Below are 17,250 nucleotides of genomic sequence, written 5' to 3'. Positions count from 1 at the left end.
CTTATATATAAAAACTGTACCACACCAGACACTTCTAAATTTGTTAGGACCCTCTTGCTTTCAACATTTCACTTTCTGAAAACTTCAGCCAGTTTATGGTTGAAGCTGATTTATGTACTTTCCCTGGTGCAAATACTTTGCATCTAGGTAGTGACTAAAGGCTCACTTTAAAAAGAAAAAGAAAACTTTTAGGGCTTTTGAAAGTAGAGATGAATAATTATATGAGCTTTTCATCTGAATTACAGGTGCTTACCTTATTGTAATCTTTAATTACATATTAAATATTAACTCAAACTGAAAGATGATTAAACACAACACTGAAAAGCAATAACTCAGGGAACCACCATCCCAGAATGACAGATTGTACCTTGAAGAAAGGTGCAAAAATGGATGGTGTGGTGTGGATGTGTGGATTCTACTTTGCTGGTGTGAAATTCTAGTCGTAGCTCAGATACTGACAGAAACACCAATCGACTGTATGAGCAAGTGTGTGTGTGTGTGTGTGTATTCCCACAAGGCTAAAAAGGCTGTGTGTGTAACAGAATGAGAATTTTTTTTACATTTTTGTTTTGAAAGGGTTTTCCACCCATAGGCAGCAAAATATCAGCAGGAGTGTGACTACATTTTTTCTGGGGACTTTACTTGTTGCCAAGTTTGCAGCTTCAAAGAAGTGAAGCAGACTGTGAGCTAACAGAAGAGTACTGTCTGAAACCGCTGTTGGTCAGCACCCAGCAGGGCTCTCCAGACATCTCAGTTTCCATGTTCATGCTGCTAGCATTCTAGTTTAAGTATGGAATTCATACCACAGACCAAAACTATGTCTCACCCTTCTCTGGTTTCCCTCATCTACCCACTCTGTAAACATCCCTTTTCCTTCACACTTTTTTTCACTTGCTCCTTTTCTTGCTTTTAAATGTCAGTTCCTATTGCAGGGATTTCCCATACAGAAAGATGTGTAACGAGTTATTAAGCTTCTGGATTGCCACATGTTGCAAGACCAGCTTTAGAGCAATATAACAATTTTCCAAGTCTCTGCAACTATATTTGAGGAATGAAACATCATTCTTTTAAAATACATTCCTGTGTTGGATTGTGATGATGGTTGGAAACACCGTCTATTAGATCTCTTATCAAACCAATATCATATCATGTGAAAGTGATACGAGATGAGAGGAAATGCCACACTGTGAGAACGGGCAGCAGAGTCAGAGCATAGTTATTTATGGATTTAACAATATGAACAATAGCTTTCACATAAGGTGCAATTTGATTAAATATTAAGATGACAATACGGATTAACTACCACACAGATGTTGTGGTAGGATACTCATATGTACTGGTGGTTCTTGAAAAGAAAATGAATGGTGAAAATCCCAAAAGGAGATTCACTACATGTACAGAATAAGAAAAATGCTCTAGTTCACCTGTGAATGCATTAAATGGTAGTTAGCAAGTCCGTGACACTTTTAAATCTAACTGTGTATATTAATGTTGTGTATTATAAGTAGACTGTTACAAGTTGCCACAACATTTCTAGCAGGTCATTTGATTCTGAGTATATTCTGTTTTTCCACAGTCTTCAAGGTGGCCAAGCAGTGGCCATAAGTCCACCTACCCCACTGAGAGTAAAAACAGGCTCTACTTATCTTCTCGCAACACCGTAGTGTAGCGCTTCATGCTTGAAAAGTCTAGTTACAAAAGCTATGGCCAGCAATTGGGTCAAAAAGTGACTTTGACCTGGTGAAGGTGAATTTCACAAAAAACCCCAGTCCTCCTCTCAGTAGCTTCTCATAAAACCTTATTTTTAAATGATACTTGTTAGACTTCCACCCTCTTCCTTTAAATATCCAAGGGAAAAGGAGAAAATGAGAAAATCACATGTTCAAAATCCTCATAAATATCCAAGTCAGTGGAACATAAACTCCATCATTCCCTGAACATGAACTGCAAAACCAGAACTGAACAAATAAACTTTTCACCGTCCACATCTCAACAGGGCACCCGGTGTGAATGATGAACTGTCTTTTACATTGAGGTACCATATGTAAAGAATAGGTGGTCCTTCATAACTACTGTGATTTGTATCTGTTTGTCACCAAACTCACATATGAAAGCACTTTTCTCTCAAATCACACAGCGAGTACCTCACATTCCAGAGTTTATGGAGGACAATTCCGTTTTCCTCCATATCTGCCCGGGTTATATCACACTTGTGCAGACTGGCTTTAAACTTTGGAATTTTATTTTTTCCTTTTTTATTTCTCTGAAATCTAAAAACTGCATTTATTGGCAGGTACTGAACATTCCAATGTTGAAAGTGGTGTTTAACATTTTCAGCCATGCTGGTATGGTATGGTATGGTATGGTATGGTATGGTATGGTATGGCCAGTAGCTGCATACAGCATTTCAAAACATGTTAGACTGATTCATAATTAACTTTGATGTTTTTGTTTTCTTTTTACTTTTACACAAATGGTGAAGTATACTTACTAGAAGATACAGCATTCTTTATGAGGTGTTGTACAGATTAAGATTTTCCTATTGAAAAGCATGCATCATTATGGGCAATTCAAAATTGGAGTAATTCACTGAGAAATTATTTCCAGTTGTTCCTAAGGTACAGGGCATGACTAAAATACCATGTATCTATTTCTTTAGAAAAAGGAGACGGTGTGAATCAGCTGACATTTGCCAAGTAAGTGTGGTTAGAGAGCAAGCATAATAAGCCTTGCATAAGGTGTATAGCATGTAATATATATTTTCAGATGGCAGGCTCAAGCAGCAGTACAAACTCATGTTAAGTTCACCTCCTCTGTCTTAACATTACTCATCACCTTCCAGTTTAATTTGCAGGAGCACAGTAAAATCAGGGTGCATGACAAGCAAATATCAATGGCTCCCCTGTGGATCCTGCCCACTGACAAAGAGAGTGAAGGATTATTTTCATAGCTGGCCTGCACTTAAAATTCCAGAGCTGAATATGCTTCTGTTTGTGACTTTTTGGTGCCCTATAATGTTTTTTCCCCATACTTTAATTAAGGAGATACTGCAAATAGATATACATGGACTTTATTATTGGCATAATGTATAACATTACTGTAAATTCTCATGTACAACACAACAGATTGGTAATATGTATTATATTCCATTGTGTTCCAAATAGACATATAGGAATCTATATAGACCTTAATTAACACACACACACACACACACGCACGCACGCACGCACGCACGCACGCACGCACGCACGCACGCAATATACCATGTCCAGTGTAAGACAAGTATCATATATATATTTGAATAAACCCTTTTTCCCACTTAAAAACACTGAATTACTTATAAAATACATTTTACTACATATTCTGTTGTTTTTTTTAAATTTGCTGTTATGTCCAAAGGGAATTATGACCTCTTGAGAAGACCAACCCCCCCCTTCTAATTTCTGTTTTCCTGTTTGGCTACTATGTCCAACAGCAGGTCAGAGAAATTACTTTAGGTTTGGCTCTATGATTTGGCTCTGTTGCTCTCGTTAGGACTACCCTAAATGAGTACTTTGATTTTCCAGACCCCAGCTTCCAATGTTACAAGCAAGCAGGAGTTTCTTTTTTTAAATTCCTTTTTTGTGCTTTGTTAATTACTCACATAATCAGCTTCTGTATTACACATGCCTTGATCTTCACTAATCCACAAGATGATAGGTAGTGTAGTGAGCAGACAATATGTGTCTGTTAATATTTACATTAGCATATACTGTCAACCTTCAGCTATTATTTTTAATCACAGCACAAGTACATATGTGACCTTTGAATCTGTACCTAAGTGGTTTTTCACAAGGCATTTGTATGTTCCAGAGTCTGAGGGTGTGGGCCTCTGGATGATTAGTGTACCCTGAGGGTGGAGCAGTTCACTACCCATAGGCCGCCCCTTTTCTGCTGCTGATAGAACTGAATGATCTGGAAGCTCCCATGTGATCTCTGGCTTGGGGATCCCAGTAGCAGCACAGTTGAGCTGAATAGGTCTCCCAGTCTCTGCCCTCACATTGGAGGGGGGCCCCATTGTGATCCGTGGAGGGTAGGCAATGACAATAACGGGGACAGTAAGTACAGCCTCACCAGCATCGTTTCGAGCTCTGCATATGTAGTTTCCGCGGTCATGGAGTGTAGTGTCCTGAATTATAAGAGTACCATTTTCTAGCAACTGGTAGCGTCCGAGGACTTGAGGCCGAGTAAGAGTGTGACCACCAGGAACGGTCCAGTAGATTCTTGGTCTGGGACTCCCATCAGATAGGCAGTGAATGAAGAGGGGCTCCCCTGATATGCTGCGTATGATACCCCTGGGCCTTGTCAGGATATAAGGCTTCTGCCCAATCTCCAAAATTATTAGCTTCTCTATGTAGCCCATGAGATTCTTGGCACCACAGCGGTATTTCCCAGCATCTTCTTTGTGAGTACTGCGGATGACCAAAGTCCCATCATTGTTTATTTGGTGGCGAGAACCATGATTGGTTCCACCAATAAACCGTGTTCCATTAGGCAAAGTCCATGATATCTCTGGCATTGGCTGCCCATCAGCAGAACAATTCAGAACTGTGGTTTTCCCATTCCCAGACACAATACGTTCATTGAAGGGATTATTGAAGATTGGCCTTCGAAGCATACTTGTAACCGTCAACTGCACCACCATTACTGCCTCTCCTCCATCATTTCTAGCTAAGCAAATAAACTCTGCTGTATCAGAAGGGCGGACATTACGTATCTCAAGTGTCCCATTCTGGTGGACTTTAATCCTACTTCCAAAGTAGGGTGCTGTTAGAAAGATGTTATCAGGCATAATCCAAGTGATAGTAGGTCTGGGAGTCCCCTCAGCCATACAATCTATAAGTTTCCTGGAATATGTAGACACTATTTCTTTAATGACTGTTCTGTTCTGATGGTAGCCATTGATCACTGGTGGATTCCCACCTATCTCAAGCTTGTAGACTTTTCTGGTTTCTCCGCCAGGGTTGCGAGCCATGCAAACATACTCCCCTGCATCAATTACCTTGACATCCCTAATATCCAGAGAACCATTGACATGCATTAAGTAGCGTTCATGTGATGCTGCTATTACATCGTTATTGGGAAGTATCCACAATATCTTAGGTTTAGGCTCTCCAACTGCCTCACAGTCAAAGAGGATGCTTCCTCCGGGCTTCACTCTAGCATAGGTCTGGCTGGATGGACGCATCCTAGGGGATGCTGTAACTACAGTGATATGTACATGCATCTCATCTTTGCCAACCTGGTTCTCAGCAAAGCAGGTATAATCGCCTTCCTCTGACATTCCAACCTGGAGAAACATGATATGAAAACACGATATATAAACATGATATATATGTATATATGTTTGTGCAGTTTGTGTTTGATCCAATTCAATACCTGGTTTAGATAAAGAGTTCCATTGTCAAACAGAGTGTAGCGACGTTCTCGTCCTCCTCTACTGCTGGCATCAGACTGCAAAGCACTGTTGACCATTGTACCATCTGGTAGACCCCAGGAGATATCTGGCTTTGGTGCCCCTGAGGCTTTACAGTCTACTTTTAAGTCCTTTCCATAGGGTACCTGCTTCTTGCTGTATACCTTAGTCTCTATCTTGGCTGGCTTCATTGATACACTGACTTTCATGAGTTGTAGAGCATCACCAATCTTGTTTCGGGCCACACAGAGATAATCTCCGGCATCTTTGTCACTCACAGTGTTAACAGTAAGAGTACCATTATCAAGGACCTGTATCCTGCTGCCCACCCTGGAGTAACAAATAAAAGAAAATTAGAGAGACAGTTACAAACCTGGCATTAAGATAATTTGCAGAATTCCTTGTCTATGCTTATTAAGAGCAAAACGCATAAATTTGTATGGTTTCATATATTTTTTCAAACAGCTAAAATCAAAACGGTAACAGTGGAAAAGTGTCTTATCTGCTTACATCAAACAAATGTGTACAGAATGCCACTGGGGAGATACAGCAATTAAATCAGTAGCTGTTTTACATTGCCTCAGTCTTTCTGTTCTCTCTGGTGTTAGACATTGCAAATGACAATGTACCAACACACAAAGTGTTTATATAAACAGGTATTGGGGGTATAAGAAATGTGGTTTAAACGTACAATGCTTTTTTAAAGACGTAAAATTAAGGTAAGACATGCTTGCATTATTATCACACTGAACAAGCTAACAATTAGGAAAAATATAAATGAAATACACTCCAATTCCCTTCGGTATGATGACTTTTGTGTCGGGTTTTTTTTTTTCAATCCTAATAGAAGCATAGAAAGAGAACCATTGTATTGAAAATATTTTCACTTCAGTCTTCATTTGACTGTGCTGAGTTATGCTCTGAATAAGTATAGTCAATATCTGCATCTCATTTCTTTACATTTAGAGAGAATTACATGTTTTTATGTGTACTTATGAGGGACATTCAATGAATCAGTGCAGGCAACAAAACCTATAAAAAATATAAATGCATGTACTCTATTCACAATCAGTGCTTACTTTGGTAAGCATAACAGTATGCCACTGAATTGTTTTCAACAGTTTAACTGTTTCATGAGAGGCTAAGGGCAAAAATAAGTCTGTTTTGGTGATTTTTATCCACTTTCTTCCATAGAATGTTCACTAAACCACTACAGTTTTTCTAAGCAATATTTATGCAAATCATGCACATTGAATTATTAGAATTTTGTAACTTTAATATAAAAGATAATACAATAAATACCTGTTCTACCAATGAACGTATTTTTACCTGTACCAATAGTCCACCACAGCTTTAGAAGGTAGTTTCCAGATTATCCTAGGTTTAGGGTTTCCAGTTGCCAAACAGTTTAGTCTTAACTGATCCCCATATGACAACTCAGTCAAGCGCTTGGATATCTCCAATATCTGAGGAGCAGATTCTTGTAGTATTACTGTCAGAGTCACGACTCTTCGTTCTGAACCAGTAGAGCTGGTAGCAATACATTCATATTTTCCACTGTCTGCTGGAGTCACATCCTTAATGTGAAGCGTCCCATTCTCATACATGGATATCCGTGTATCGATTACAGGCCTGTTAGATTGTATCATTGACCCATCATGGAGAACCCAGTGAACACTAGGCTGAGGTGTACCATGACCAGTGCAGGGTAACTGTAAACTGTGGCCAAGAATAGCTTGTAGCTGCTGCCGCTTCTCCTCCATGATACCTGGTGGAGCTGCCACCACCTGCAGTCGGACTGTAGCAGTATCAGCTCCAGCAGGATTACTGGCAATGCATTTATAATGACCTCTGTCATAAACAGACACATATTTAATAACCAGAGTCCCCACAGCAGATACTGATGCTCTTCCCTTCTCAGTGTTTTGACCCATGACTTGAGTACGGTTGGCCAAGATCCAAGATATCACAGGCATGGGCCGGCCCTCTGCTTTACATTTCAGTTCAACTGTGGTTCCTGCATAAGATTTTATCTCGCGCATCTTTGGCTCTAAAATGCGAGAGGGATAGGCTACCACTGAGAGGGTGATAATAAGTTTATCTGATCCATGGTCATTCTCAGCTAGACAGAAGTATTGGCCTCGATCTTTAATATTGGCATTTGGGATTGACAGCGTGCCGTTGCTCAACACCTCATACTTGCCCATCCTCTCTTTAATGGTAATGGTTCTTCCTGTGGGACAAAAGAAATACAGAGACAATGAAATATTTACCTTACAAACACTAAAACATTCTACACAAATCACTTAAAGCAACTGACAAAATTTAAACAGTATTGTTACTTTATTATCGCAGCGTTTTCTATAAATGGCTTTTACTTGCACCTGACAACAAATTTTGTTTCTACATGATGCCAAAAATACTGTCACTCCCATATCTTAATATGTATCACATTTTGGTTCTGCTAATGATAAGAATGAATGAAATCATTTTTCTACCTGTGCTGGAGGAGAATCGTTTCCATGTTATAACTGGCTGTGGGTTTCCAACAGCCACGCATGGCAGGAAAGCATCAGAGTTAGACAGTACAGTAAAGCTAGCTGCATTTCCACCCACTATCTTGGGTTTGCTTGACATGACCTTTGTAGTGGGTTCAAAACCAGCATTACCGGCACTGGTAGCATCATATCCCGAGACTTGATTATAAATAGTAGAGGTGGCAGAATCCTTGTCTGTAATGTAAGGAACGGGGGTACTGATCATGTAGCCTTGCTGAGCTGTTAGAAGGATCAGTGTATCAGAGTTATCTACACTGCCTTTAGTACCACTGCTTTTTCGAGTACCGGTAGGTCTAATTCTCTCCAACACTAAACTGCGATTGGTGTCACCATTCCTTTGTGTTGGTGGTTTGATGTTGCTGTGGAATCTTGTCTGAGCAGTTGTGTAAAACCGCTTAGTTGTATGCGGTATCAGTGTAGTAGCAGGATCATAAGTGGCAGAGGAAAATAGAGGTGTCATGGTGGTAGGATAGCTGGATGAACCACTAGATGTCCAGTCAAAGTCCTCATATAGGTCACTCTCCTCAGATCTTTTTTCAGTGGTACCCAATACTGTGGTTCTGGCATCTTTTTGTGTGTAAATGGGATTATATTCTGAAACGCTTTGTTGAAAAAGTGTGGTTGCCTCCATTGTGTATTCCATGGTTGTTGCCTCTGTAGTTATTGCCTCAGTTGTTGTAGTTTGTCGGACTTTGGGAATTCCAGGTTTCCTTAGGGGTCTTCTTCTCCTATTGGGCCTCCTTCTCCGCCCTAGCCTACCTCTTGTCTCACCAGGCCTCTGTCTGATTATAAGCAAATTGTCAGACAGTCTTCCAGACCCAGATGAGGTTACATCAAGATTTTCCTGCTGGGTGGGTTTGACAGTGGGTGGCGAGGGTAGAGTCTGTAATTCTGGTGGTGTTTCTGCAGTGGTATAAAACTGTGAGGAACCAGAATAACTAGTAACAGGTATAAAGTCCAAGCTGGGACCCAGTGTTGTGAACTGGAAATCAGCAGAGGATGCATCTCCATAATCATCATCTAATGAACTACTCGTTGTGTGTCTGGATGGTGACAAACTATCAACTTTAACTAATAAGTTTGCAGAGGTAATGGGCGTAGGAGCAATGGTTGTGGTTAGGGTGCCTCTTGTTTCAGTCGTAGTTGAAGTTTTATTCGCAGTTAATGGCTTCTTAAGCCTACTGAGCATCCTTTCCCTTCCTTTGTTTCCAAACAACTTGTTCCATGGAATTTTTCCCCGAATGATCTTAGAAGTAGATGTAGTAGTGGTTGTGGTTGGGACTTTAGTTGTAGGATCCAGTTCAGGGGCAACTGCAAACGTTATGTACTCATTGGAAGTCTCTGATCTAGACTCTGCTTTGTTGAATGTGGCATTTGAAGTCATGTAATGACTTGTGGTTTTTTGCATATAAGCAGGTTTCTCTGTTTTGTGTAAACATGGACTAGAAGATGCTGTTGGTGTGACCACTGCCAAATCAGTGGTTGCTGCCTTATTATAGTTACAGGCTGAGAAAAAAAGAACCATGTTAAAAACATACGTATTGTTTCATGACTGATTATTTATGCAACACAGAAGTACAAAACAACAGGGTTTTTAAGAACATGGTTTCTTACCTGTGGTCAACTGAATTTGATATGGCACAGAGGCATTCCCTTCTTTATTCATGGTGGATTGTTTAAGTTTATTAATAAAGGACTGCATGTCATGGATCCTGTTTGGTTTAATGATTCTTCTGCGGCCTTGAAAGTTCCTCCTGCCAACCTTTCCTCTGTTACTTTGGCGTGGGATTATATGGATGTGCTGCCGGGAGATGATAGTAGATCCTGCAGGCAGGCGCGGGGATTTTATTGTCTGGGTTGTATGGAAAATGATCTTGTCTTGCTGTCTGTCTGTAGCTGTGATTGCTGTAAATGAGGTTTGGCTTTCAGGGTCTGTGTGAAGGACTAGCTCCACTGGGCCTGGTTCATCTCTCATTGGAGTAACATTAGGGTCTGTAGTTGAAGAAAAAGCACCCTCTGTCGAAGTCTCTGGTTCTGCAGGTGCTTCTCCTGATAACTCTAGTTGGGTTTCTTGTGAAGTGTCTGTCACAGTAGGTTGGAGAGTGACTGGTTGTAGGTTCGAAGGTGGCATGCTGGTTCTTTCAAGGGTGTAAAAGTTGTTTGTCTCAACTAACCTTGGATCTGTAGTGAATGTAGACTGCATATATGGCTCTGTTGTTGCCATGTCTCTATTTTCCATTATTTTAGTTGAATTAATATAATTGCTGAATCTATTTTCCATGCCATTTTCCTTTGTTGCTAAAATATGTCCCTCACCAATTTGTGTGGTTGTTACTGTCTCAGTCTGCCTGTCTTGAGCAAATATTCTTTGTGGATTATCTGTTGTTGGTTGGACTATTGTTGGGAGAACAATGAGATGGTCTTCATCTTGAGCTTCACCAGAGCCAATTTCATTGTCACCAGAATAACCAATATGTGTGTTTTCATATTTTACTTTCTCATTTTCTCTATCACTCTTTATTTTTGAGCCACCCTGAGCCTTTTTCATAAATTCTGCAAACTTCTGCGGGTCTACTTTCCTGGAAGCTTTATCAAAGACCCTACTACTCCAGATGTGGCTGTTGCGGACTGACCCCCTCCTTCTCTGTCCCAGTCTACCTCCAAAACCTACTCGGCCACGTGATCTGTGTCTGGGGTAAGGCCGATCTGAAGTAATGGTCCTGGACTCCTGGATAGTTCTGTCAGCATGCTGGGAGTGGTGTATCTCACTGAGTTTGACTGTGTTTTGTGTCAAGCTAGAATCCATTGCAAACTCCGTCACCATCCCTGATCCCTCACTGTTGAAAACACTTGCTGTCACGGACCCTTTGTCTGTTACTGTCACCTGAGAAACGAGTAGGTCAACTCCAACATGATTAGCAACTAAACACCTATAAAATCCTCGATCCCTTGCTGTGATACCCTGAATCAGCAATGTCCCATTCTTAAAAATGTTTCTGTTCCCATGAGGCTTGTCAAGCACTGAATGGTCAGGCAGAATCCAAGACACTGAGGCCTCAGGACTCCCCGAGGAGCTACAGTCAAAAACAAGCTTTTCACCCAGTGGCCTAGAGAGTTGAACACCATTGACCTCAGCCTCTTCCACATCAGTGGACAGAACTGTCACTCGAAAGATGAGGATATCTGCATCCAGGTAGTTTGTGGCAATGCACCAGTAGAGGCCTGTGTCAGAGGTATCTGCACCTCGAAGAGTGAGCTTTCCTTCAGCAGTAATTATTATTCTCCTGTCCTCACTGGAATAAGGAGCTCTGACCTTGCTTCCATCTGGTAAAATCCACTCCAAGAGAGGCTTTGGATCACCCTGGATATGGCAGCTCAACTGTACCACACCACCTAGGTCAGGAGGAAAACATTTGATAATATCATAACCGTTTTCATGCTAAAAAGAAAAGACTTTTTAGTCTTTGAAATTCTGAATTCATTTTTTTTTAAATGCTTCCTATTTTATTAGTGCAATGATCAGTATAGTTTCATACATAAGTAAATAGTTCAGTTACTGGTATGTGCAGACCTAAGTAAAAGTCACATCTCTGAGCTAGTATATTAAGCGTTAATCTCTGACTCCCACCTGTAAGTACAGTGTGCTCAGTCTTAGTTTGATTATCTCGTTTGATCATGGCCCAGGAATACCGGTCCCTCTTAGATGGTGTGCTTTCCAAACGTAGGTTTACCACAGACTGGTACTTAATGTGCAGGGTAGAGAAGGTGGTAGCAGTGCGGTCTAGTTGGAAGCTCACTTCTCCCTGCATTAACCATGCAGGAGAGGCTTTAATCTCAGCCTTAATGTTTGTGTTTATTTCTTTATCTAGATCCTTTGTTTTCATCTGAGCATATCGGTACACCATTTCTGGGCTTGTGGCCAACATTAAACCTCTCTCTAGCCTCATAGGAGAGTCACTGTAGGTGGCTAAGATCTGCCACAGTTGCTGGATGTGTTCATGGTTAATATTACACACCAAATACGTAGTTATGCAAGTGGTAAGCATGGTGACATTGTTTCCTTCTCCTTCCTCCAGGGTTTGAGTCAGGTTCTCAAAAGAAGTGGGCCGCTGTACAGTGCAGGTTAGACTGGCATCATTGTAAAACTGGTCGGTCAGGTTCATTTGTATTGAGCCTAATGGGGCAATAAAGTCCTTGGGGGAAACAGGAAAGAAGTTCCCTTCATCCAGGCTGATGTTTTTCTGCTTTAGATGGGGTTGGATCAAAGGTTTGGTGCAAGTAAAAGCATTGTTGGGTAGAAGGGATAGAGGCCTTTTGTGGTAAAGCAAAGGATTTTCACAAACAGCACATAGGCCTCTGGGATATCTCCTGTCTCGCCAGCATTTCAGCACACCTGGAAAGAATTATTAAGCAGTGCAATGTTTAGATGGATTCATGGAAGAAAAAAAAAATCACACTTTCAAACTTATGTTCCAGCCAAACCAAAACTGGCTAATAAAACTTGTGAACCGCAAAAGGTCATAATCACAATACAGAATTGCGACATTTCGATTAACCTTCGTGCTTGCCAAGTCATAAATAAAATGTATAACTTTAGTTCTTCTATGTCTTCATTGTTTTCTATGGTCCTCATGATGAAAAGATTATATGATATCTGCTTCCTGTAATGTCTCTGCAAAGATTTATATGCTTCTCTTGGATATGCCTGTCTTGCTTGGGATACAATCCCATGCACTATTAGGTTTTAAGAGAAAAACATACTATGCTCAAACCTGAGTACAACCACAAATACTGCCAGCAGTTTTACCAGATGGGTCTTATTAAAGCTGGTAGCAAATATCGGCTTACAGAGGTTTAGAGAAAGTTTCTCTGGCATTAATGAAAAAGAAACTGTTTAGATTCAGTAAGTGACTTTCTTAGCTGTTAACCACGGTTCAATTTTATATGCCTCTAAGTACTTTGGGAATTGTCCAAAGCACAGATGCACTCCTTACCTGTATTTCTTTGTGCCCAAAGTGAGAACCACTTCATACGGCAATCACACTTCCAGGGGTTGCCATGGAGGAAGACATTTTCTAACTGACTGCAGCCTGAAAAAATGTCTGCTGGCAGAGTGGTCAGAAGGTTGTCTGACAGGTGGATGGTTCTTACTGATGATACCTTGAAAACCTGGCTGTGTCTCAGTGTGATAAATGTGTCCGGGTGGAGCTGCTGGAGGTAGTTACCCTCCAGATTAACCAATTCTAAGTTGGTAAGCCCAAAGAAAGCCTCAGGGTTTATAAATTCGATGTGGTTGTGGTCTATGTGGAGTCTCAGCAGACTATCCAAGCCTTTGAAAGTCTCTTTGTTGATAATCTTTAATTTATTGTATGACATCTTCAGGACCTTGGAAAACACAATTAGGAAGATAGAGATGGTGGTCAAAACAATGATAACTGAAAGCTATTATGTCAATACACAATTACATTGTTTTTATAGACATAACATGAATTATTGTCAGACTGTTTATTTAGTCTGAAAAAGTGCAAGGAATCAAGGACCATCCTTCACATAACACACACAGACATATAAAATTATTGTGAATCACTCAACATTCTTTGTGAAACATGAGGCATTTACTTTTTGTGAACCACAAAAGAGTTGATACAACTCTGTTTTTACAAGTTTGGACTTGTGACACTGAAATTCTGTATTGAATTATACTGCCTGTTATTGGTTAAACACAGTTACTTGTGCCTGAGTTATTTTTTTTTAATTTCATTACTTTATAATTAGATTTGCAAAAGCAAAGGTGATACTTCTTAATCAATTTTGCCATGGTGAAAACCCTGTGCTGTAATTGGACAACTCTTATTGTTTTCCCCTCACATTTGTGTCGTCTTTTTATGCTTTTTGAAATTTTTTGTCATTTTGAACTAATTATGGATGGAAATGTGAGACAACAGTCATAGTAAAGAAAATCAGCTGTGAACTTTTCATCCCTCCAAGCAGATATTATCTAAAAACCAGAAAACAAACCAGAAAACAAACAAAAACATATTTATGTAGGCATGCTCTACTTACTGATGTGTGTATGTCATCACAGAAATACTGAATTAAAACTATATGATGTCAGCAGTAAGGCTATTTTTGTAAACTAAAACCAAACTAAAAACAACCTTTACTGCAATTTGCAACTACAACTGATGAGTCATGTCTATTGAAACTGTAGATGTCTTCAACTGCTTTCAAAAAATTCTTTATTTTTATTGCAGTACCATTATTGATTTTCTCCAATCTTGTGTTTGACATATGCCCTCCATTCAAAAATGAAAACGAACATGTAAACTAATTTATTTAAAAATAACTAAAACAACACATTTTCAAATTTAAAATATAAACTGAAATAAGAAAATCTACTCTAGAAAATAATAACAAGTCAAAATGAAATAAAAATTAGGGTTGTCACACAAAGATATATTTTGGATGTTGCAGTGAGGTTTGCGAGTAATTTGTTTACAAAGGATTTTACCTGTAATGACTTAAGGTCTTTGAAGGCTCTGTCTTCAGTAGTGTGTATCATGTTGCTGTGCAGCAACAACAGTTCCAAGTTTTCAAGCCCTGAAAGATCATTTTCTCTCAGGATAGTTATGCTGTTGTACCTAACGGCATAGAAATGAAAAAGCTTTGGTTACTGATCATCATTTTGAATGAGCCTTCAAATATACTTTGCAGAAATATTACTGAAATGCAACTGAAGTTCTGCACATATAACCTAAAAGGTGGGCAATGCTGGTGAAAGATCTCAGCGAAAAAAAGCATTCATTCTAATCCAGAACCTGTCTACTCGGACAAATAAGTGAAAACACCTCACTAGGTGAACTATAGGTATATATTGCCCTCAGTATTGACATACTGGACATTAGTATTGTGCTGACTATATTACCTGTTCCTCATTCAGGCAATTTAATTTAATAATTAATTTAATAATTTTAATTATATAATTGCTTTGGGATTAATAAATTATTCAGATTTTGATACCATATCCTGCCAAACAGAGGCTGTGTGCATACTAAAGCATCTCAGAGAAAGCTCTTGTAGCAGGAACCAGTATACATGAAATTTCAAGTACTTTTTAACTGTTTATAGGTGGTTTTTGCATGTGTCTGTGTTTGGGGGTTGGGGTAAGGGACCTTGGCTCTTTCTCATGTTACACTACTTCAAACACATGATGGATGGTAGTACTAGCCATGCTAGGTCAGGGCCACATTTTACCATGTTGAAACATACATGCATGTGAAGACAAGTTTAAAACAATGCCAGTAAAGGTTGTTGATTACTAATATTGTGATACATATTAATGAAAACAATTTATAGTGTGTACAGAGTAATGTTTGAGTTCACTCTGTATGTGTCAGCAGGCAACATGACGTGCCCTTGGAGATGACAGTTGTAGAGGAAATTAGGACTACATAATTAACTGTTAATTCTGCCTGTATTAATCCTGCCACGACATCTCAGGATGTCTGCAGTAAATACTCTGCTCCGGCCTGGTCACATTCTGAAATGAGGTCTAATTACGTACAATAATTGAATGCACTTGTGTGTCATTTGATTGACAAATAGCTTTCCAAGCAGGCTGAAGTAGTACCAGGGCACCACAGACAGGATAGAGGTAAGGCAGCTCTGTTTATGCATCATGTATTTCAGAATCTTTAACATAGTAACAGCCAGAGGCATTAATAGACGATTTGGTGATGAATGATGATTAATTTTATGATGAATTCATTTAGTGGCTGTGGTAACAGCTACTAGCTGGATGACAATGGCAATGGGATGCCGACTAGAGTGGTGATTTACTTCTTTGCTGTTTTTTTTTTTGTTGGTTATTTTTTGAGAAACTAAGCCTCTCAAAGCACATAAAACTAAACACTGCTAAAGTTCTCCGGTTAAGATTGTTGATGGCTAATGCTTGCTAGCTATTGCTTGTTAGCTAATGGCAAGATTGGCTTTGTCACCTAACCTGAGCTAATATTTGCTTGTTGATTAACCAGCTTCACAAATTGAAGCTATAAAGTTGTGTTTTCTTGAGTCAATGACATTTTAAATAAACATTTTTTATCTCAATTCTGAAAGGTTATTTCTTTTCCAGACAGTAATTATATGTGGTCTAGTTATTAGACTAAACCTGTTTGACTTGTAGAAATACTTTTTGTAATGCTATTCTTTTACAAAGTCTGCAGTTTAAATCACTCAGTAATTCTTCACCAAGAGTATGTGTACTTCAACTCTTACCCGAGGTTAATTTTTTCAACAGCTGGCAGGATGTGGTCAGGTATTAAAGTCAGGTATCTGAAGGTGCAGTGCACTTCAGTGGTAACATCGCAGGCGCATGGTTTGGGACAGTCAGCACTTGAAGGCAGCGCAGCAGCCAGGAACAACAAAGTCTTTAGCAACCACCTCTGCAGGTATGAAGAGCTGCACACACACTCAGTCATTGTGCACAGAGTTGGGGGCTTCAGTTGCACAGGAAATTAGAGCAAAACTTTGTCGTGAACCATTAATGAAAACCACCTGAAGAGAGAATGATGAAGATATATAGATAGAAAAAAATAGCTTTAATTTCCAAGCCATTTCCTTCATTCGTTCCATTCTATTCTTGTATATTTTAATTTCCGTCTTTGCTATTCGTTGCTATCAAAGAAGAAAACTTAGGGAAGGATACGCATTCAAGTCAAAATGTGTCCATGCAGTTGCAAAATAAAATAAAAACAATGAGAAAAATAACTCTGCAGAAGTAAAATATCTGCAGACAGAAGAATTTAAACCATGAAAAAAAGATACAGTATACAGTTTCTCTCACCGCACTAAAACATCTGTAGAAACCGGAATTGCTGCAGAAGCACGAATTAGAAATTCCTAGTCAAACTGTTTAAAGTCCACATTCAGTTTTAGTAGTTCTCCAGTTTGAGTTCTTAGATGAGCACACTCTGTAAGCACAGAGGGACTAGAGTCATTTCTCTGCGAGCGCCTGCAGCAGAGCACACGCTTCAGTCTCCTCCTTCTCCTCCTCCTTTATAAACTGCAGTAATGCAGTTCTAGACAAACTACAAATAAAAATGCAGGGAGTTGCTTTGTTTGAAAGATCTCATAGACAGTTAAAGGCCAACAAAATTCTTCCTCATCTTGAGTTACTCGGGATGATATTGGAAATATTAACTGCTGCCAAGACAATAATTTTTGACTCATATGACCAAG

The 17,250-nt window shown here is 39.5% G+C and overlaps 1 protein-coding gene across 1 annotated transcript; it reads right to left on the bottom strand.

The window, feature by feature from the left end:
• Positions 1 to 3,336: 3,336 nt before the first annotated feature.
• Positions 3,337 to 16,991, bottom strand: igsf10 (immunoglobulin superfamily, member 10). Its single transcript, XM_026193445.1, has 10 exons — positions 16,856 to 16,991; positions 16,288 to 16,566; positions 14,525 to 14,654; positions 13,008 to 13,398; positions 11,642 to 12,406; positions 9,628 to 11,406; positions 7,954 to 9,519; positions 6,785 to 7,688; positions 5,419 to 5,785; positions 3,337 to 5,329 (listed from the first exon to the last, which is right to left on the bottom strand). Exons 2-10 carry the CDS (start codon positions 16,488 to 16,490, stop codon positions 3,779 to 3,781), a joined length of 7,656 nt encoding a protein of 2,551 aa, XP_026049230.1. The 5' UTR covers positions 16,491 to 16,566; positions 16,856 to 16,991; the 3' UTR covers positions 3,337 to 3,778.
• Positions 16,992 to 17,250: the final 259 nt, after the last annotated feature.

The sequence above is a fragment of the Astatotilapia calliptera genome, chromosome 14 (assembly GCF_900246225.1).
Source record: "Astatotilapia calliptera chromosome 14, fAstCal1.2, whole genome shotgun sequence".
Classification (NCBI taxonomy): domain Eukaryota; kingdom Metazoa; phylum Chordata; class Actinopteri; order Cichliformes; family Cichlidae; genus Astatotilapia; species Astatotilapia calliptera.
Note: the sequence above shows the minus strand (reverse complement) of the source record. Positions and strands in the feature narration are given on the sequence as shown.